The sequence below is a fragment of the Paralichthys olivaceus genome, chromosome 6 (assembly GCF_024713975.1).
Source record: "Paralichthys olivaceus isolate ysfri-2021 chromosome 6, ASM2471397v2, whole genome shotgun sequence".
Taxonomy (NCBI): Eukaryota; Metazoa; Chordata; class Actinopteri; order Pleuronectiformes; family Paralichthyidae; genus Paralichthys; species Paralichthys olivaceus.
The window spans coordinates 19,967,524-19,990,547 of NC_091098.1; the positions used below are offsets into that span (position 1 = coordinate 19,967,524).

At 43.2% G+C, this 23,024-nt stretch overlaps 2 protein-coding genes and 1 long non-coding RNA gene across 4 annotated transcripts; 1 reads left to right on the forward strand and 2 right to left on the reverse strand.

Moving 5' to 3' along the window:
• Positions 1–245: 245 nt before the first annotated feature.
• LOC109635049 (uncharacterized) lies at positions 246–7,963 on the reverse strand. Its single transcript, XM_069526712.1, has 17 exons — positions 7,822–7,963; positions 7,314–7,332; positions 7,069–7,176; positions 6,836–6,924; positions 6,630–6,719; positions 6,413–6,512; positions 4,860–5,002; positions 4,692–4,760; positions 4,524–4,590; positions 3,418–3,599; positions 3,279–3,326; positions 3,146–3,191; positions 2,897–3,048; positions 2,747–2,815; positions 2,608–2,659; positions 2,344–2,451; positions 246–2,181 (listed from the first exon to the last, which is right to left on the reverse strand). The coding sequence occupies exons 1-17, from the start codon at positions 7,897–7,899 to the stop codon at positions 1,256–1,258; spliced, it is 2,346 nt and encodes a 781-aa protein (XP_069382813.1). The 5' UTR covers positions 7,900–7,963; the 3' UTR covers positions 246–1,255.
• A 250-nt stretch (positions 7,964–8,213) lies between these two features.
• Positions 8,214–17,023, forward strand: LOC138410483 (uncharacterized). The gene is made up of 5 exons (XR_011243191.1): positions 8,214–8,353; positions 9,952–14,106; positions 14,157–14,995; positions 15,078–15,439; positions 16,405–17,023. It is a non-coding gene; the product is annotated as an uncharacterized lncRNA (long non-coding RNA).
• On the reverse strand, positions 10,921–22,415 carry brpf1 (bromodomain and PHD finger containing, 1). Of its 2 annotated transcripts, none has more exons than XM_020096249.2 (16): positions 22,181–22,415; positions 20,220–21,001; positions 19,675–19,864; positions 19,299–19,586; positions 18,432–18,949; positions 17,651–17,840; positions 17,425–17,556; positions 17,057–17,185; positions 16,261–16,684; positions 15,084–15,392; positions 14,711–14,989; positions 14,468–14,615; positions 13,434–13,567; positions 12,844–12,959; positions 12,602–12,756; positions 10,921–12,012 (listed from the first exon to the last, which is right to left on the reverse strand). In XM_020096249.2, exons 2-16 carry the CDS (start codon positions 20,954–20,956, stop codon positions 11,829–11,831), a joined length of 3,933 nt encoding a protein of 1,310 aa, XP_019951808.2. In that variant the 5' UTR covers positions 20,957–21,001; positions 22,181–22,415; the 3' UTR covers positions 10,921–11,828. The 2 variants fall into 2 exon arrangements, with proteins under 2 accessions (XP_019951808.2, XP_069382812.1); XM_069526711.1 differs by lacking the exon at positions 22,181–22,415 and adding an exon at positions 21,776–21,915.
• Between the last annotated feature and the right edge of the window lie 609 nt (positions 22,416–23,024).

Consider the following 23,024-nt stretch of genomic DNA (forward strand, 5'->3'; position numbering starts at 1 on the left):
GATGTGACACTATCAACCATCTCTCCAAACATAGAGAACAATCCGCTTTCTGATTAATCCTGTCGAGCAGGTCTTTTACTGCAGTTCATGTTCAGGTCGTGACGATTCAGTGACGAATGGAAAAATTATGAGACATGTGTTGAATAACCAGATTTCAATAACATCAAATCTTTTTTTGTCAGTTGGTTTATTCAGAGATTGCTTTTTTAATACAGATGCCATACAAACATGTATAATGCCAACAGTGGTAATAGCTCAAAACCTTTCACTGAAACTGAAAAAAAAAATCATATTCAATGATGATGAACAAATCTTTCTTCAAGGTGCTGTTTAAAGTTGCTTTGCAGAAAGTTTACCATTGAACTATGATGGCATCCAATCTGGTCATGGTTTTCTTGCTCTAAATGCTTTTGAGGTAATGTCCATACGTGATATTTCCCGTTGGTAATATTTGAATAATACTGTTCTTCTCTGGGCGGCATGGAGGTGGGAAGCCCTCCCGCCTCACTTCAAGTTCAACTCCTGGGGCCTTTCTGTGTTTGCATGTTTACCGACACTCTAAAGATGTGCAGATTCTGGGTAAAATGAATTGGTTATTATAAATTGACCTTAGTTGAGAATGATTGTTGTGTCTGTTTGAACTGTGATTGGCTGCGTCTTCCTGTTAAGCAGTTGAGATAATGATATATGGTTTTCTCTTTATCTCTCTGCAGGAAGCTAAGTCTTTGAGGAAACACATATTTTTCATGTCCTACCTTTCAATAATGTTTTCTTAATGAACGGGGTGCCTGATTTATACTCTGTGCTTGAGGGAGCCAGCATCTGCTAAAATATAATTAATAACTACAGGGCTGCACACAAACAGGGCCACATACATCCTTCTAAAGGCAACAGAAGCAGAATTGTAATGGTAAAGTATATAAAGTCTAACAGGATAAAATAGGTAAAAAAAACTTTAACACATGACTTAAAAAACCACAAAGTAAAGCATGACTCAGTACAAGTTGAAATCTTGGGACTGCTTTGGCTCAATATATTTGTTCAGGACATGCAAATGGGTGGAGCATTTACCTCTTTGCAATATGCAAAAGATAAGCAACGGCATTTTTCAACAGCATGTAAGTGTCAAGTGATGAAAATTTGCTACTGAGTAACAGGCTCTGAGGTGTTCACAACAGAACGGCGGCTCCTGTTTCTCATGTACATATCATGTTTCCAGCAGAACAAAAGTCTGTAAGACGTGCGGAACTTGAGATTAAAGCCTCTCTGCCGTCCAAGGTGACCCCTGAAGAGGCTCTTGTTCTTGGACAGTTTCTGGATTCGCCTCATCGGCAGCCAGTGACAGCTCTGTCTTTTCTGTCATCTTTTTCTGTGATGATGTGACACTCTGCGTTTTCTGTCCTTGCGTCCGCGGCAGCAGTGTTTGCAGTCTTTGGGCCAGCTGTCGTGCGAGCCATATTGACTGCACTTTAGACATGAGTCTGGGCCAACAGTGCCTCTTCGATTTGGTCCCTCTCTTCATCCCTCCCAGCTCCTGTATCAAACCCCTGAAATCCTGTGGTAAGCAGTACCGAGGGACGTCTCTGAGGGCTTTTGGGATGTCTCTGCTGTGGCCGAAGCCTTGAAAGTAGACAATGGCAACTCCTTGGCCTCTGCAATGCTGCAGCGACCCATGCAGGCAGGCCAGAGCACCTGCAAACACCGGTGCTATCACCGAGCAGGGTTCCCTCTGTGTGTAAAAGTCTTTATCATGACATAATTTTACACAATCTTCTTTGAATGCAGCTCTCTCCTTCTTTTTGCCTTTTCCAAGTCTTATTCCATTTAGTTTATAATCCTCTTCCACTTCTAATCCTTTTTCTTTCTTTGTCTCACTCTTATCCACGTTTTCTCTTGCCTTCCATTTCTCATAGGTCGTCTTTGCCTCGGGGCTCCAGATAATTAACACTTTTCCTTGAGCCTTGTGCATGCTTTCCCACTGGCCGTACAGCCAGGGAAGAGGACCCACATCTGCCACTCCAGTCCTGGCCCAGGGCTGTGAGCTTTGGGCCCACAGAGCCGTGTGCACGGTGGCCTTAAGCTCCTCCTGGAGCACAGAGGCTAATGCACACACAGCAGAGACGTGGGCTGACTGCTCTGATGAGCACACTAGCAGCACTTCCTTCTGGATCCAAAGCCAGCCTTGAAGAATATGGGAAAAGACAGAAGTGGAAAATTTGAAGAGGTTAACATCAAAGAACAATTTTTAAATCTGAAGATGAAACCATGCAAGACACAAACAATGACCTTACAGACGAAATGAACCAGAGCCTTGAACTTGTACTTAAGGAAAGGTAAACTAACCTGCAGCTCCACTTCTGGTGAGACAGTGGATGAAAAAACCAAACAAAGCAAAAATAATCACAAGTATCAGAGCTGCCATCACATACAGGCCAAATCTGTTGTGCGCATCTGTGAAAGGAAAAGGCATTTGATCTGTTTAGTTTGGAGGAGCTGTGTGTGCACATGTGCAGTCGTGCAGGAAGTCATACACAAAGGTGCATGTGTAAAGCACACGTGGGCTTGTGTGTGTGAGTGTGTGTGTGTAAATATCTTCAGCACACTTACAGTCTGGGCACAGAATTCTTTTTCCGTTCAGAGCAGGATGTGACTGCCACACCTGCAGAAAAACAAAGTGAAGCAAGAGTGAGAGAGTTGATTCTGAACATGGTGCATTAACTTTTCTCACCCTTTAAATTAACTTTACCTGGACACAGGGCGCCTGCACAAGAATGTGAGCAGGCACTTTTATCTTGGTCTCTGTGGTTTCCCTCTCCTGTGAAGCAGATAAGAAAAGTCACAGATTTACTCACATGAGATTAAATCACAATTTTTTCCTCTCTCAGAATAAATGTACCATTCTTAGGGTGTGCACCGGGCCAATGGGTGAACATCTCATCTGGTTAATGATGCAAAATTGAATGGAGAACTTTGCTGGAGCCAAAGAGGTGAGTTTTACAGACACACTCTGCCTGCCTGATCCAATGTTCACCTCCCATGAAGACATATCTGTAAAAGCCAAGAAGAAGAGGGCATCAAGATTAAAAGAGAAACAAACGAGAGATGAGGGGAGACTTTCATTATTCCAAAAAAAAGTTTGACTCACCAGCCTGGAAAGGACAAGATATATTATAGCTGCCTTGTAGAGAAAACTGCATAAATGAAATATAGAAAATGTGAATCTGCAGTGATGGTTAAACAAATGGACATGTTCTCAAACACATCTCGCTGATTCTCACCTGCACACACATCTTAGGGTGTTTGTCCACAGTGGATGTGTTATATATCTGTCGGGTGGGAGACACAGTGGGCATTTAAGAATACAAGTATCTACTGGGAATCTATCACCAGCACCAGCAGTGGTCTCGCCAAACTTACCAGGGTTGGTCCGTTCCCGTGTCCGTCCAGAGTGGAGTTGAGCACGGGGATGCAGAGGTGCTCGTCTTGCTTCCAGCAGAGGAGGGCGGAGATATTCATGCTGCTGACAGGACACTCAGAGCTCCACTTCAAAACTGACTCGTACATGATGACCTCAGACGAGCGCCACACGTCTTCCACATCTGGTGAGGACGCAAAATGTTAATAATGAAGTCAGAGTAATAATAATATTAACTTAATTCATAGCACCTTTAGCAATAAGAAGACGGCGTCATGTAAAAGCAGCAAATATAAATATCGTTGTGATGACATCTATTAAAACCAGTGAGGGAGTTCCAGTCGAGTCTTGAGAATATGAATGCATGAATATGAATATGTTACAAACACAGATGCAATTATGGGAAAACCTACGAGATTTCAATTTGCCAGACTGAATAATATCAACTGATGTCTCTTCCATCAATTTACAAAAAAACACAACATCAACATCCAAGTAAAATCATGCTGAATGGCCTTGAATGGGAAAAACTCCCTGAGATACTTAATAAAGAATTTCTTAAATAGCCGTGTTGTTTCTGAAAAGACAAATTAATGCTGAGGTTTATTTAAATGTCGTTTTCCGGTTCTATCTGAATCACAGAGTTCCCTTCAACCTTGACTCATATTCAAACCAAACGATCAGCATGGATAGACACCACTAGGGGTCAGTGGGTAAACGCCGTTCATCTCTTGGTGATTCAGATGAACCAAGAAGAATTCATTTTAAAATTATTTTCTCAGGACACTATTTGCTCTATAAACTGAAGGTGGGTCCTGCTCTGAACATAATCACATAATGGATGAGGTTCTTATTCTACTGTTTCCAATCACACTTTAATGTCATCTAGCAGCTTTGCTTGGTTGTGTGCTCTTCGGATTTGGGAGGGATTTCAGTGAGTGTTGCAGATTGATTGAATTAAGTGTGACTGTTAGAACATGGTGGAGTTATGTGCTCTACTGAGTGAAATTCTGAAAAGACAAATTCCCCAGATTTCTGTTTCACGCAGAAATACAAATATTTCAAATAAACAAGAATTAGTTTTCAGTACGATTCTGACTCCACTCACCTGTGAGAGTCTCCTTTTGAAAAGGACACTGCTTCTCTCGTCGGGCGTCTGTGTGTGTGTAATATACCTGTGCATGCAGACAAGTCATGTGCAGCAATGAAAACAGACTCATTCAACAAAAAAATATATTTTTTCCTGTATTAAAAAATGTACATGAAGCTCTGGTACCTGAACGCACACGCAGGGCAGCAGGTATGGGATGTGAAGAACAGCTGAGCGAGACTGAGATGGATCAATCTGAAACAAACAAACATACAAACAACAATATTGTACATTTTCTTTACTGCGTCCAAACAAACTTGAGTATATGCAGATAAATGTGCCACTGAGACTTACAGTGATTCGTGGTGAAGGTGACTCGACAATGCACTCGCTTCTCAGGTAACACCATCTGGTGTGCACTTTCTCTCCCTGCTCCACAGTCACAGTGATGGATTTCACCGAGCGATTCACAGACAGAGCGAACTGTGGCACTGGATCTACGTCACAGACAGACAGGATGTGATGATGAGTTAAAATAAAAAGATGAGAGGAAAGAAGGAAAAAACTGAGAAACAGAAACAAAAGCAGAAGCCACAGGTCAGCGAGCCTCGAGTCTTTGTCAACTACTATTATCATTTCTGTCCATATTTATAGTCTTTTATTTGGGAGGTAATTATGTTCTGGGCTTTAGATGAATCAACAGGAAGTATTTGTTCTAATTTTATTATATTTGCGAAATTGACATAATTAAAAATGGGTTAACTTATGTATTGGTGGTTCCTCTTTGCAGTAAACCCGTGGATGAACGGACAACTATCACATCATCAAGGAGGTTATGTTTTCATTCTTGTTTGTTTGTTTGTGTGTTTGTTTGTTTGTTTGTTTGTTTGTTAGCAAAAACTACTGGAGCGATTAACACTTGGAAGGATGTGGTATGTGTCAGGGAAGAGCCCATTCAATTTTGATCATTGGACAGATCCATGGATTTTCTCCCGTTTTCTTTAACACTGCGAGATAGGACATTTAGGGGGTCGGTATCGATGAGTGTGCAATTTGGTGTGGATCCAAACGTAAATCTGGATCTACTGGATTTAAATGTGGTCTCATAGGAGTGTAGTCAGCTGCTGTATGGTAACACAAAGGAATAGAAATCTGTTACAACCATCAATGTTTAGCTGAGAAAAGTAACCTGGCTTTAGAAGTTAATGTTCTGGAGTTTTAAGGGACGTATCCTGTTAGTCAAAAGATTCTTTTGATCATTTCTGAGGTGAGAATTTGACACAACTCCAAGAAGTTGATCTGAGCTTTAGATAGACGACGTATATGAACAATGAAAAGTTATGTTGACTGATCACCTTCCATCACTGTCACAGGGAATGAAAAGCTACTAAATGTTTTGATGAGCATGAAGAGTCTAATATATTCACAAGATCTCAACCTAAAAAATTTCCCTGTCACTTAATGTTGTTTCTCTTCCTTTAAAGCTGCGGTATAGGTGACATATTTGTGATGTTACTGAGCAACAGTGACATAACAACATGTCAGCATGATGTAAATCAGAAAGAAAACTAAACTTGGCACTTCCTCTCTGGCCTGTAAGGGGAGACTTTGACCAATCACTGGGCAGTTCAGAGAAAAGACAGTGCGCACGTCGCTTCAGTGGAAAAGCCTTTCCTGAATCAACGCCGTAAAATCCAACAGGAGACGTCCCAATTCCAGCAGTAGCAACAATTACTTACACTGCAAAAGAACCCTTTATTATCTCTGCACCGGAGACGACAAATCTCACGACCCTTACAGGCCGAGGACAGAACAAGAGAGAATATGTGGAAAACAAAAAAGAGAGAAAGAAAATATTCAAGCAAAAAAGATAAAGCACGAGACACCAGATATAAGAGGGTCCTTACTTGGCACCGAGTAGCTGACATTGCAGCTTGTTGACGTTGTGCTGTAGGACACAGAAACAACTTTTTCTGCAGAGACCTTGACACAATCACACAGCTCCCACTGTAAAACACACACACACACACACACACACACACACACACACACACACACAGACAGTCACTATCTTCAGAAAATCATCCCCAATTTTTTAAAAGCCAGAACAGAAACTCATCTCACCAAAGTAAAACTGGTATTGCTCCATTGAATCTTCTGTGTAACTCCTCTTTCATTACAACAGACTCCACCTGGAAATCTTCCATTGATGCACTGAGACAGAGAGAAAAGATGATATCACTGAATTCCACTCAGTTTGCCTCCATGACCGAGGTGACTCTTCGACATGTTGTGCAACGTTTCTGGGGTCAGATGCAAACGACACCCACCTTATGTTTGTGTTTGCTTCGCTTCATGGTCAGTCTGATTATCTTCTTAAATGGTGAGAGAATCTTAATCTTTGGGGCCTTGTAGAAGTCTGGAGGACAACCAGAGGGACACACTTTTCAAAACTTAAATCTGACCTGCAACCATACAAACTGATGAAATGTATGGAGGATCGTGTGTGTGAGATAACTAAATGGACTTTGCACTGTAAAACACATATGGTTTGACTTTGTACCATCAGCCTTCATCCAAACACAGATGGTGACACATTCAGAGTACATTGCCCCCGGCTTCTGGCACACGGCCGGGGTCAGCGTCACGGGGCAGTGTCCCTCAACATAATCTGTAACACACACACATACACACATACACACACAGAGAGAGAGAGAGAGAGAGAGAGAGAGAGAGAGAGAGCAGCATTAGTGCAGCAGCACACACGTCTTCCACATGTCACTGAAATATAAAGAGAAAGCAACTTACCACCAGTTCCATTTCCCATCTACAGTAAAGACAAGAAACAAGGAAAGTTTTAGAAAATACATGAAACAGAGAAAATACTTTTTCAAGCAAGGCTGGGCAGAATGGTTAACATTTTAAATTAAACCAAGATAACAAAAAAATATCACAATTATTTGATCTAAAAAAAAATGTAAATCAGTGCGAACATCAATGATTAATTAAATAAATTTGAAATGATTTATTTTTAGACAGATTTTTACTGGTGAGAGCTGATCCAAACCTGAGGTACATCAGTTATATGTTATCCCTCCTTAATGTATAAGCAATATATTGACAGGCCCAGCCCAACTGAACTTGTCCATTTACCAAGTGTATAGTTACATTAAGGCTGCAGGTGTCCAGTTACAGTGTTTTCGTTTTTGCATTAAACTACAGTAATTCAGACCTAATTCACACTGTAGTGAACTGTCTGTATATTGTGTGTGTGTGTGTGTATATACACTGTGTATTCCCTTCTGTAAAAACTCACCTGACATGTCGGTGTGTATTCCAGCTGCAGTAGAAACATCAGGGCGCTGATAGACGCCAGCGCGGTGCCAAGACGCATCTTTTACGCAGGGACAGGGATGTGGTTACAAGTCATGGTGCTGTGTCCTCCCGGATACGTCGATTGATCGCTCGTCCATGATACTGGTTTCCTCAGGAGCGAAAGCAAACTCGAGTCCCTCCCTCTACACACAAAGACACAATCACGCACGGACACACACCTCCCAGAGGAGGAACACAAACAGCCGCTGCGCACTGAGGGTTTTATCTGCGACCATGTGTGACCTGCTTATTCTTTTCTAAGGTTCCGAGGACGTTTTAAAAGTTTTTTAACGATTTTTTACTTCGACTTCTTTTACTAACCGCGCCCCCTTCAGCTCCACCTGTGTCTCAGGCAGGAACAGAAGGAGACAGACAAGAAAGACAACTGTCTCTGAGTCAAAGCCTCATTATGAAATGAGAGGACGCCTGTGTTGACGCCCACTCTGACAGTAAACAGCACTGAGGGGTGTGTGGTGAGTGTGAACCTACAGTGGGTCATAATCAGACATATATATATATATATATATATATATATATATATATGATAAATATATGTCTGCCTGTAAAAAGTGGTCACTACTACACACACTGGAAGATTTCATGTTCTGCTATTAGGGTTAGATGATGATGATGATGATCTTTACTGTTTTCCCCTCTTCTTGTCCTTTGTAATGGCTGTTCTGAAAGGTATAATTGTTATTATTATTACTATGATGATGTTTAGGGGACTGCAATTCACTACAGATCCAAATAAAGATCCAGATTTAGTGAATTTAAATGTGGTTTATATGGGGACTGTTGGGCTTTGGGGTGACTTGTGCCCTAAGTGCCGTTCTAGTTTCACAACATAAACTCACTATGACTTTTTCTCATTGATCAACAGACAGAAAGTGAAAACAGATGAATCCAAATTAATTAAAATACAAAGCATAAGTGTTCTCTTCTGTATGAGAACACTTAAAGAGGCTCCCTGTCTCTGCTCGACCTCTGGTCAGGTTACATGTTGGGTTAATGAGTAAACTCAGTACAAACAGTAATCTGGGGTTTTAATGTTTTTAAGACATTTCTGTGCAGCTCTGGTTTCCCACACTCACCCTTTTGCTGGAAAACACATATTTTGTGGTGTAGGTATTTAGTTCAATGCACCAGTGTCGAGGCCGCACATAACATCGCTGTAGACTAATGTCCCGCAACTCCATTGCATTCAATGTGTCGGGCTCCAGTTAATGGTTTCTTTTGGAAGAAGATGCATAAAAATATCAAAAAGAACACCAGGGTCTGCACATTATCTGATTATATACAAACTTTGGCCGTAGACCTTCAGGAAAAGCACTGAAGAACGTCAACACATATGATGTGTAGAGTATATCTGAATGCTTCTTTGTTGTGTTTGCCTGAGGGTCTATGACTAAAAGCCTGAGGGCAGATTGTAAAAAACATGAGAGGGTCTGTAAGTGTGAGGAGATACAGTTTTGTTTTCCCTCCGTTTGTCCTCGTCACTTAGTACACAAACCCTTTCAATGCTTTGGACAAGAACATTAGAGATCGCATTGCTTTAAATTAGAATGAGACTCAGTAGAGCGCAGCCCTCCGCTGCATGAACCTTCACGCTCTCATAGATATCAGTTCCATTAAATTTCCCTTATTATTTTTTCAGCAAGATCCATGAATGATTTCCTGGGAAAACAAATATTGAAACATGCTCTGTTTCACAATGACAGTAAAAATGACTGGATCCACAACAAAATATAAAGTATTCTTCCCCATCCTTTCTGTTAAGTTCTGTGGTTATCCATAATTTTGTTTACAACAGGGGTGACAACATAAATTAGTCACTCTGTGGAGGTTACTAATTACCCTTCAGATAAAGACACACAGAAATAAAGATAGCGTTGCCTAAATGATGCAATTTGTGCTGATGCCAAAATGATGTGATATGTGGTTAAAGACAATCATTAAAGACAATCAATATAAACGGGTTCATCAGATATGAGAGAAAACAGCCTTCCACAACTCAACTCGACTTTCTGTCAAAACCACTGACTGATGCTTATCTGTCTTTTCCACTCAGACTGCTGAGCGTCGGGCAGGAAATGAGGTGTCTGAATGGCGTCACTTTGGTTGCAAATCATCACGTTGTGGTGAGTGGGTGTTTCATCAGGGTGGGGGATCTTCAACGTGAGCGGAAAGACTGATTTATAAATTCTGCTAATGGGCAAAACAAATCAGTCTCGTGTGACCAGCAGAACAGGTTTACAGTGAGTCTGTGCTTCATATACAATAAAACACTGTGAAGGGCCAAGAAACCTGCAGAGCCAGATGTAAAGAGCAGCCTCCACACCCACAAGTCCTCATCTAACATGATCAGCACTGTACACATCTGAACTGAGCACATGACCCACTTGTTGTAACTCCCTTTGTTACCAGGAAACCTGCAGGTTGTTCAAGTGCTTCCTTAAGGTGTCATGTGTTGAGAGTTTATGCCTTTATGAAAGAGGAAGTAATGTCTAAGTTGAATAGACCCTAGAGCACGTATGGGCCCTGTTCACACCTGACGTTCACATCTGTCTTTAGAAGATCCCATCATTAGTGATCAGAAATAACATCAGGTCTGAGAAAACATTGTTTGGTCAGCGACGCATTAGTCCGCATTATTTTTGCTGTGTGAACAAAAATGCTTCCAGGTCCGAATATGAAGGACCGCAACTCAGCTAACCTCCTCTGACCTGTTGCAGTTTCACAATGAATCAAATGTATTTGAATTCTTCTCAGTGTCCATACGTTTGTGGACAACACTACAAGTCATAGTCACTGATAGCAAACAGTGTTGTGCTGCCATTATCTGTTAATTAGTATCATAGAGCGTCAGAGGTCCTTGTTTCCTCAGAAATAATAAAGGCAGGTTTTCTGCGGAACAAAGAGCAATATTTCCCACACTTATCCACAGCAATCGAGCAGGAAACCAGGAAGAATTCTGAGGGTGAACAAACACGGTCCGTCCCTCAGGCACCGACACAGTGACCACAACACGACCCACAAGTTTAAAAAACTCAATTCCTTTTATTAAACTTTCTATCTTTGTGTAATCTGTATATATAAAAGTTCTAAGGCCATCAGCCTGAGACTAAGAGAGAGTGCAAGGCCATCACGTGTTTCAGTTCAGTCCTCGTGATTTTCTGACCAGCGGCCTGTGTGACACAGACGTTAAGAAAAACTGTAAAAACGTGATGATCAAAGAGTGACAGACGGAAGGAACCACACAGCCGTGTCTCGTGTGGGTCGGAGTGATTAGAAGTAGTTCATCATGAATCAAGCTTGTGGAGCTTGTTGAGAAGGAGTAAGCAGAATAAATAACATTAACGTTGGTTTGCAACAGTCTTTGTGCTCCACTGACTAATGACTCCAGCACCAGGCTTCTTGTTTTGTTTTTTTGGAGTTGGGTGATGCATGTGAGAACGTGCTTGAGCAGTGAATGCCATCACTGCCATACCCACAGTGTGTGCATTAATGTACACTACATGCATTTCCCTGATCACACATGTAAACGTACATGTGTGACTGATGTGTGGGAATGACAGGGAAAGGCAGAGTTGTGTAGACATCATAGTGTCATCATCACTTTTTGACTCTGTAAACTTATTAAACATATATATCGACCACATATAAGGAATATTCGGATTCAGGATTCTGAACATAATGTAATTTTTTTATCAATCAATACTATTATTTTTTTTCTTCAATTCTCTTAATTACAATATTTTACATGTCGGATTAAATACGGCTTAGTGTGCATGAGTGTGCGCGTCTCGGGGCTAATGTAGTGGACGTCTTCTTCCACTCAGTGCTGCTGGCACTATTTGTTTTGTGTTGTGATGTCGGGCCGGGCTCTCTATAAAGAAACGTACTCCACAACACCTGCAGGGATCAACACGTATAGTTCATGTGTGTTCAGTCACTGTCACTGGTTTCACTGCTGGGGTCTCCCTGCACCTTGCTGCGGTGCTGCATGGCGCGGTGGTAGGCCACCTGCACCGACTTGCGGATGTTGGATTTCCTGCCCTCCAGCATTTTCTCCTTGTCCAACTCCTGGTCCACTCCGAGCGGCACCAGCTTCGAGCGAGGCAGCCACTGCCTGTATGTACAAATACAGAGCAGGTGTTAAATCCTTTTTTTTTTTTTTTTTTTTACAGTGATTTAATTAAAATCAACGCACAAAGAAATAAACACAACATATACATGTCGGTCATTAAGCCCATACAGTTAACAGCTTGTTTAAAAAATTATCTTAAGGCCAAACACACCAAGTAACCGATCAATAACCTGGAAAAAAGACGACCTGAGTGCTTTCTGAAAAGGTTTTTCACAGTGGCTGTTGTTGTCTAGTTTCTTACAGAGCTCACAACCATTAATTGTGCAGCAGCACACTATGACCTAAAAAGATGATGTGTTATTTCCCTCCTATTCTCAAAAACCACATTTGCCCTATATCTTCTGAAAGTTCTGTCCTCTTCCACTTCAGTACTAACGGAGCAGTTTCCTTTGAACCATCACCGCAGAAAATATGCAAACGTTCAGCAACATCAGAAGCCGATTTCTATTCTGTTTTATTCTTCATTTCATCATCAAGACAGAATGTCAGTGAGAGCAAACAAAGAAGAAACAAAATAGGTGATAATTAGAGTTTCTATAAAAGATGAGTCAAGACGACCCAGACCACTGACCAGGTTCTCTTGTTGTCGAAGAAGAGAACCAGGAAGAGGTGTTCTCTGGCCTCCTGGGTCATTTGCTCCCCAAGCTTCAGCACATCCAAAGGGGGGACAGGGATCGGGACACCTCGGTGAAACACCCCCTCCCTGGGCATCTTCGGGTCAATTATCTGCAGGCAAACGGCAACGAGAGGAGGGTTAGATATGCAGTCATTACAGTACATTGGAGTGTTCAGTGGCAGTTGGTGTTGTCTCACCAGAGCAGGATATGATGGATAACCTCTGCACTTGGCCCACACCAGGTCCAGAGCTTCCAGGGAGGTGTAGTCATCTGAGGTCATCCAACATCCTGACCTGGACCGGCTACGCACCACTAACCGTAACAAACACAGGAACAGGAAGACAGAGGTCATTTATGCAACCTGACTTCTGGAAATGATTAATTTTCAGCTCTATAATTATGGTATTACATTTTCTTAAGGAAAAATAGCTACATTGGGCACGGACAAAAAATATGAAGTTATAATTATTATCTCTGCAAAGTAAAACTTAACAGAAATGTTGACATTCTGTTTTTATATTTGGTGAAATAGAAAGGGAATTTTAATCTTATTTCCAAAGTCTCTGGAATTGACTGGATCATCTAGTATCTGCATTCTCTCCGTTAAAATATAAAATATCAGTTACATCTGTCTCTTGTCTGTGATATGCCACGTGTTTTTTAAATCACTTAAGATTTTAAAATCCTCAAATGTGCAGCAGACACTCACAGTCTACATTGAGAGAAACTAGTTGTTCATGCACTGACACGTGGGAGCGTGTCGGTGAGTTTGAGAAATGTGCTCACAATGAGAAACGCTCCTCGACCCTCCAACCGAATAGGAATCGTTTTCCGTTCCTGAAGTTTCCTCGCTGCTGTCTTCGGGGAAGGCAGAGCGAGAGAATGACGCCTTCCCTCTGCCCTGTTTCGAGGGGGTCGTACTGCGAGAGAAAAGAAACACATTTATCAAAATGCGTATAACTTAAATACAAGTGTGAACAATTCAACTGGTCAAAGACGTTATCAACAACTGACATATTTACCACATAATACAGCAAAACTCCCTGAAAACATTGTGGTAAACAAGAAGTGTTTTATCCATCTGTCTGTTTAGTGCTATTAAAAACAAAACGCTGCATTTATCCCTTTATAACACTTTTTCTGCAGAGAGTTAGTTGAGAGGATCAGGGCCACTTTCCCATCTCTGCATCAACAGTGGAACTAGTTAATACACCGTGCATAGTGGCTCTTATGCAAAGTCATTCACACTTGTTTATTAAATCCGTCCATAAACTAAATGTAAAAAATATTGAGCAGTGGTTTCACAAGATGTTACATGCCGGACCGTTGACCCTGTTTTGTTGCAGCAGCCAGAACTAGTTGCTTCCTAGCATCTCTGTGGTCTGCCTCACAGCCTTAAAGTGATGACAAGCCTCCAGGAAGTCAAAGCAAATAAGTGTAATTCACGAAATGTCAAAGAGTTCATTTTTTTCTGCATCAATTTGCCACTTGGAAGCTAAAGAACTCAAGGACACAAGCTTGTAAACACTTATCTTACCAAATATTACCTTATAAAGCTGCTATGACTAAGTTGTCAGCTGTTAATTGTGAATTCTGTCTATTGACCATATCTGGTGTTTGTTTAAAATATCCTGATGAGAGCGTTAGGACTAAACTTTATTAGTACATTTGTGTTAAAGAACAATAAGTGCCTTAGAGTTTGTTAGTGAAAATTATTCCTTTCACTTTCCATAAAACTATTACATAATACTGTGGATTAAAGGAGTCTGAGGCAGCACCATACATATTGCTGTGAAATATAGACTTTGTGCACTGATCACCTGGTCCTGTCAGAGGCTGCACTACTGCTGCTGCTGGTCGTGGACTCAGAGTCTGAGCTGGAACGAGGGAGACGAGACTCACTCCTGTAAACACGGAAGCTCTCTGTGACTGGCTGGTTTCTTCCATCAAAACCATTACTTGGCAAACCTAATGACAAGAGACAGAGCGAGGACGAAGTGAGCGTGTAACTCAAGAGATTTGTATTTTATATGTTGTAGAAGTTGTTCATGTGTTGACTATACCTGGCAGCAGGTCGTCATTGTCACTGTCACTGTCACAGCTGGAGCTGCTTCGGGGGCTTCGAGGTCTTTTCCTCTGCCGGGTGGGGGACAGCAGGGGGAGCTGTGGGGGACCAATAGGACTCTGGCTCACCCCTGCCCCAGCGTAGCCAGCGTCCCGGTTCTTGGGAGGGCGTCCTGGCCTTTTAGGGGGTCCAGTCATTTTTTGGTTCTTCTTGGAGAAGAGGACAGATGTCCGACGACCCACTTCTGGGGCCAGGGCAGACGAGGAAACGCTCATGTCTTGAGGTGAGAGAGGTTTATACTTTAGTGTATAACTTTCCTTTAACATATTCATGTAGCACACAAATTATATTTTACAACTTCCCAGACGCACCTTTTCCACCAATCTCCTGGCTGCTGCTTTCTCCCCCCTCATCGTGGTGCCCCGAAGAGCACGGGTGATGGGTGAGGGAGGAACCCCGGTCTCCTCCTCCCACCGACTCCCGCCCCCCCAAGCCAGAGCCTCCCTCCCGCTGGTGTGCGAGCTTCCTCTTGATGACGCTGATCTCTTTTCTCAGAGCTTTGGCTCTACGAGACTGACCGATGCTGTGCTTCCCCAAGCTGACCTCATCAAGACGCGACTGCAGGAATTGCAGCTGCTCCTCCAGTGGCAGCCGCCGCCTGTTCTCTGGCAGGAGCAGGTCTGTGAGAGGCACAGAGAGGAACAGCTGTTTAACAAACTCAGCGGAGGTAAGAATATCAAACATGATGATGGTCAGTCTGTTTCACAGAATTTCTGTGCCACCAGACAAATGTTGTGCAGAAGGGACCCAACAAATAAATGAATCTAGTGACAAACATGAACACTCGTAGATTTCAGAGCAAGGAAACATGAAGACGTTTTTGCTGCGATGTTTTTGGCTTCTTGCATGAATGATGTGCGCCATCTCCTGGCCAAGAGGCTTTACTTGGCCAAAGAGGTTTTTTTCTCTACAATATATTCTCATTCTGCATCTTAAGCCACACACATAAAAAATATTATTTCAACGATTATTGGCTGTAAGAAGGAAATCATTGGAACTGATATTCAATGAACACAAAATATTTCAAAAAGCCAGGAAAGCTGAACTTGTAGGTCTCTGTTCTCTTTCACACTTTAACATTATCTCTACCAGAAGCATGATTCATTCTGAGCCTTTTATCCCTTTGTGCCATCCAGACAGTCCACCACCACCCTTGTCCCAAATGAATGTGAGTGAAATACTGGAAGGAATTCCCTCCAGTATTTCACTCACATTCATTTCATGCTTTACAGGAAAATGAGGCGATAGTGTAAAATTTCTTCTCGCCTGCCAAAGGATGACATATTGAGAATGTGTCATTTAAGAATGTATTGTATCTTCGCCAAATGTGAGGCATTAATTAACCATGTAATCGGATCATCTACAAGTTCCCTTTGTCAAACAAGAAGTGCTCCAGTGTTTTTTTAACTCTTGTCAATTTTTTCTGATTGTTGCGAAAGAAAAAACTGTGTTTGCTGCCAATAAAAACTAAAGTGAGAGATCACTTACCATCTTCATTGGAAGACAACGGCTGGTCTCGTTCTCTAACCCGGTCTCGCTCCCGCTCTCTCTCCCTCTCCCGCTCTCTCTCTCTCTCCCGCTCCCTCTCTCTGTCTCTCTCTCTGTCTCTCTCTTGGTCACACTGACTGTCAGGACTTGGCTCTCGGTGGAGGTGCATGCCAGTCTCGTAGTCGAAGCCAATCCGTTCAGCATGGCGCCGGGCTGTTCTGATGACGGAGCCGCCCATCTCTCTGAGTCGCAGCGCGGCACGATAAAAGACTGTGTCCTTGGCATTGTACTTGAGGCAGTTGTTGACAATTAGGCCAAAGTCTGCCTCGAAGGCCTCGAAAGTGAGGTAGCGGTGGGACTCCAGCAGGTTCCACATGGTCTGGAAGTCCATTGGAGTGTCGATGTGGTCCAGGTAGTCTGGCACCTGGATGGTAGTGGATAGGGATCAGACAGAAGCATCAACCACACATTCTAGTAACATTTGATCTTAAAGAGCAGATGTCAGGAAAAGTTTTGCTGCTGATACTACTATCAAAGAACATGTCTGGAAGTTTTTTAAAAACTATATAAGCTTCATAAAGGTCGGAGATGTGACAGAGATGTTGTATCAGACTGTAGATATACCTGCTGAAGTGGCCAGGGAGTAGATATAATAGATACTGTTAGACATAATTAAATCACTACAAATAAATAATAGATGCAAAAGATTGAAGACAGGGAAGAACATAAATAAACCCATGTTGTGGACACAGAGTAATTATGCCAACTGTGTGTGTGTGTGTTTTTGTGTCTTCACCTCTGCCAGTGGAACAGGCTCAGTGAAAAAGTTGTTTGTGTCTCTTTCTTGTAACTGTTCCAACGTGCTCCTCAACAGCACCAGGAAAGGAGTCAGCTGCATCTCCAGCGCCATCTGCTGCACTTTAATCTGAATACAGGCACATTTTGTTAAACAATGTACAACCGCTGACTGATTAAATACAATTGGTGAAGTCTGTGCAGTTTGAATTGTGTGTTTTAACGGACCAACAACATATAGAAGATCTATTATTTAACGGATCAACAGCTTTTGAGATTTGTGAAGACTTGTGTACGACTAACCACTAATAACATAAAGTATTATTGCTTATATGAAGGTTTAGTGACAGAAATAAATCTGTGTCTCACCGTCTCCCTCTTGAGTTTCTCCCTCTTGCGGATGAGCTCCACCAGCAGCCTGGCTCTCTCCAGGTCGTGCCTCAGTCTCTGCCACGCCTTCAGCTGCTCCTTCAAAGCACTCTGTTTCTCCTCGCTGTCCCTCTGCAACACCAACAAGCATAAACACACAAACGTGTTCAGACGCCTGAAAGAGGTTGAGCATAGAATTATAATAATGAACACTCAAATTATTTACTGGAGGAAGCTGTGATGACGGTTGCGGTGGGAGTGGGTCAATATGTCGCTGTGACTGCAGGTGGGTTTGGAGCCGACGCAGCAGAGGCACACCATTGCGACTTTGCCTCTTCAGGGTCCAGTAGCTGTGGAGTCGTTGCATGAATTGGCTCTTCCTTGGTACCGTCAGATTGCTTGTGATTTTGCTGAGCCTGGAAAGGAACAAGGAGATAAGAGCGATTAACTACTGCAACTCTGGAGCTCTCAGGGCTTGGTATAAGACTAGTACTGAGCCCATTCTAAACCTGCCTCTTTTGAAGGGGCTGTTTTCTTTGCCTGTAGTGTTGCTGGTGGCAGTTTTCTTTCTAAAACTGTATAAGTGACCTTAAGTAATTGAGCTGTGGCCAATAGAGACCAGCAGCAGGATTCAGTCCTCAGAAAACTGAAGCTGCACCACCGCTTCTGTATTAAGAGCTGTTCACCTGTTTATTCAAAGTTCAGTGAAGCTCTACTCAGTATGCAGAACATTGAACATTATCCAAATCAAGCATTTCCCTGGATCCACAACAACACACAACAAGCGTGAAGCTGATAAAATAAAAAGTTTTCTAGATATGTAAGCCACCTTTCACACAGACTGAGGTTTCTTGAATTATTAGATAGATGAAAAAACATCCTAATTCTATCCTATTCTGGTGAATCTGCTGTTCCACAAGCAGTCTCATATAAAAAGGTAAAAGGCGTCTCGGTGCTGTGGAGAACATACAGTATAGTCCATGTGCAACATATAGTGTGTGTCCCACCTGTGGGGGGGTATACAGGGCACGGACACCACTGGAGCAGCAGCTCTCCTCTCAGCTAAGATCTTCCTCGCTCTCTTCATCTTCAGCCTGGATTTCGCCTTTGCTCTCTTGGCTCGCTCGGAGCTCCAGCCCTTGGAGTCGTCGTCGTGGCCGATGCTGGGCTCGTCATCCTCTTCCAGCTCTCCCTCGCTGTGCGACGAACCAATGCTGGCCCCACCCACTCCCGCCAAAGGTCTGGCCGACCCCGGCGGCGTGTGAATGTCACAATAAGCCGTTTTGCGGACACTGAAAGAGGTGCCATTGGCCCCAGTCTCTCTAACAGGTTCCATTTTCATGTAGAGGCCTGCCTGCTGGGCACAGGTGACGTGGAAGGCTGTGTAACAGTTGGCTTTGTGACACTGGATGCAGGCGCCTGAGCCACGTTGCTTGCAGATGTAGCAGGTGAGTTTCCAGCGTGCAGGAGGGATGTGCTCGATGCTATCAATCGGTTCCAGAAAGACGGTGTTAGCGAAGCAGACCTGAGGGCAAAATCCACTTGATTACAATATGCTAATCAAAGGGTTAGGTTAGTATAAAGATGAAAAGAAGACTGAGTGATGCTAAACTGTGCAAATGAAATTCAGTTGGCTATATATCAGTTCAGTTGTGATCTTTTAATTAGACATCTACTGCCATTTAACTTGCACTTGTGTGACCAAAGGAGCTCAGCAAACATCAGTGCATGTGGAATGTGGAATAATCAGTAAGATAAATATTCTGGCATCCACTTTGGGAAATCTAAAAACTAAAATTAGATGAACACTGCCTCGATATCTGCAAGATTATGTAATTCTCATCAAACATGCATGTGGTGGTGTATGGATTTACCTCCGGGATCCAGAGGGCGCAAACTACGTGAGCCCAACGGGCATCGTCTGTCTGTTTGAAGGCTCCTCCCTTGTTGGGACAGAGGGCGCAGTCCACAGCTCGACTTGGAGACTGCAGGCAGCGACGACACAACCACTGGCCCTCTGGGATGTATGGCACACCGTAGCACTCTTGGTGGACGGCTAGGTTACACATGTCGCAGAACAGGATAACATTGCTGTTCTGACACTCCCCGTCGTTACAGATGCAGCAGACAGCGTCTTCATCGATCAGGGTACTGGGGTCGGCCTGGGAGAGAGAGGAGCACGAGGAGAGATCAGCCTTTCTGTACACGTTTCAGTGCTAAAACATCATCTCAGTACACAAGTGGAGGTACCTTGTTGTGGCTCTCAAAGTATGACTCCTTCTCCAAGCGGTCCATGAGGTACTCAAACACCTCCTGAGGGATGGGTGTCACACCGTCTCGCCGCCGCTTGTCGTTCATGATATCAAGCCAGATGTAATCCTCCTCGTCGATGTCGTACTCCACCTCCTCGTCTAGCTCCTCCACAGACTTATCAATGTACCTGAACACCCAACAAGAGAAAACGCACGTATTGCGTGCAAAGTGTGTAATCAATTGGGAGTGTATGATCAGCGCCTACCTCACCTTTCTGCAGAGTGGAAGGAATATAAGGTCAAATTTAATTCTTGTTACCTGCGCAAGAATAAGCTCCATAATTGCAAACTAAGTGGCGACTGTGTAATTGTTGGCTTTACATATTTCATAATCAATTGTATATAATACCTCCTCTATACATGCACCCTGTTGCAACTTGCCTTTAAAATGCCTGTAACGCACTCAACAATAGTCATGCCCCTAATTGTTATATACGTTCTATATAATTATCAATTAATCAGACAACAATTCTCAACACAAACCTGTAGTAAGATGACGGCCGAGGAGGAGCATCAGGTCTCTCTTGGTCCAGCTCTCTGAACACGGCCTCGGGCAGCTTGATCGCAGGCCCAGACTGAGCGCTGTGATGATGAGATGACCCGTCCTTCTTCTTTTCTTTACTTTTATGCTTCCCAGACTTCGGGGTGGCTTTGCCCCCATTAGAAGAAGGTATATCTGTCCTGTCCTTGCCACTCCCTCCTACCTCGCTACCTCCGTTCCCACCGTCACTACCGTTACACACGCCCCCACCGCTACCACCAGTACCAGACGTCGGAGCATCCTCTGCATCGCTGTCCTCCTCTGAAACCACATCAATGTTCTCAAAGATGCTGATGCGGTGAATGCGTCCTTGAATGTCCAGCTCCACCATGCGCTGTGCCTGGGCATAGGTCATTGTCTCTCTGCCCGGGGAGTGAGAGCAATCTGACCGGTTGGGACTACCAGGGGTGTTCCCCCCCGGCCCTCCACCTCCGTTACCTCCACCGTCATCTGTATCTCCTGAGCCGGGCAGAGACACGCGAGGAGGCCGTCCCTTTCTCTTCTTCTGTGGTACAGTCTGTGCAGGAGTTGGGTTGTCGTGGTCATAGTGATACAAGTGATACTCGATGCCACTGTAGCTCTTGTACACTTTTCGGCAAGTCTCCACCGGGCACTCGTAAGGGGGCTTGGTGGCCCGCAGATTGTGACAGAACGTCTTTACGTCAAAGTCCAGCCCCATTGTGCCAACAGCCACCGCTGGGACAGATGCTGCTCGAGATTACATCTGGAATAAAGACAACACAAAGGATCACATGTAAGAGAGCAGCTGCTGTCACTGTAGCTGTCAGTCCCCTCAGTCCAGTCCACTTGGTTCACCTGTTATGGCACAGTCACGTGACCACGACCCTCCATTCACAGATGCAAACAAGTTGTAATGTGTCTGTCACTGGGATCACAGGTGCACTTCGTGTCAGTGTGTGTGTTTCTGGTGGATCGTGCTCAGTTATGTCCCGTTATCGCGCCGTGGATCAAACATGAAAGCACATTGACTCTAGTTTGTGTGAAGATCATAGACTGAGACAGAAGGGAACAATCAGGTGAAAGGAGGCTGTAGTCGTCATTACCTTGAAAAACACCGAAAGCTAACAACAGGACTTCAGTGTATTCTAGTGCAGCTAACGTTAGCCGTAGCATCTAGCTGCTGCTGCTGCTTCCTCAAACAATGAACCTGGCGCCGCTGCTAGCCAACGAGCTAGCAGCGGCTAGCAAACAACAACAATTCGCATTCCGCGTGTAGCACAAACAGAGAAAAACACAACCACCACTCACGAGTTCACGTTTCGCGTTAGCTTCGGCTAATGTCCGGCAGCTTCCCCCCCTCCACTTTAATCGATGCTGCTTTCATTCAGCTCGGTGAGTTTAATTCAACGTGCTAATGTGTAGCTGTGTGTTCACGGATCAGACGTCAGCCGCACAGGAAGGCGTCGTTTTGATGTTAAAGAACATTTTGGTCCCGTTTAACAAACTGAGGAATAAAATAGTGATGAAAGTCTCTCACATTGTAAACAGATTAGAAGTTAGAGCAGATCCCAGGTCTCCAGTGTTTCCCTCCACAATGACCTCATCCTGTGAGGACCAGACACTGAGCTGCAGCGTTACATGCATCTACTAAACTACAACATGTGTGATCAGGCTCATCATGTATGTTTATATCACACATCATGATGATGATCATGATGATCATGCAATGGTTCTCCTCCTCTCTGAAGTATAAGATGGAAGGAAAACAACCAGGGTTCTTTTGTATCGGGGGTTCCCTCTTGTGTCTTTTATGTTTTTGCTGGAATCAAAATGGCTAAACTACATGTACTGCGATGTTACAGTTGGAAAAGATGAGAGCAAACGTGCCACAAAACAAGCCTCCCCCAGTGAAACGCCACAGATCCACGTTATAAACACTTACTACTCCACGTTCCTCCGGACTGCGCGCTGCGGAAAACCTCCTCACACCCGGGCGGAAAAAGGGGGTCGCAGATTCGTCTTTAATTCATGAGATAATCCCGGGGCCCAGCTCGCAGGACGCGTGGGTACAGTGAAAACAGCTTTCACCAAACAATATAAAATCCAGATCGTGTCATTGTGTTGAGAATTATTCAGAAACTCGGGTGAACAAAAGGGGCAACCATTGCTGTGACGCTGCGCCGTGGGCGCGGGGAGACACATTCGCCACACCAAGCGGGATCTATTTCTCGGCACATTAGCGCATTTAAACCCGAGTTTAAAGACAAAATAAATTATTTTCCCTTCTTCACATTCATTGAGTGATTTTTTTTTTTACATTCCTGCATTACCAATGTTTATCTAAATGTTTTTTTGTTGTTGCCGAATGCCGCGAATCTGCGGCTTTGTTTCTGAGTGCATCATTTTCACATCAAATCTATAAACACTTGCTTTTACCTACAATAATTAAAAATATAAATCAGATATTATATTTACACATTGCATGAGTTAAAGAATAGTTCAACAACAAGAGCAGTGGCCATTTGAAAATCCTTAAATATTTTATTAGTATATGAATATATTATTTTTTAATTGTATTTGTTATTTTTCACAGATTTTCAATTTCAAATGATTCAATAAATGGAGAAAAGGTGAGAAAAAAAACAGCATTTTCCTCATTTGAAGTAAAAAATATAACCATTCTAGATTATACATTTAATTACTGCATTCATCATATTTTTAAACTCCTAGCTACATGTGCTTTGTCTTTGATTTGGCCTCAAGAATTCCGGTCTGGAAATAAAAAC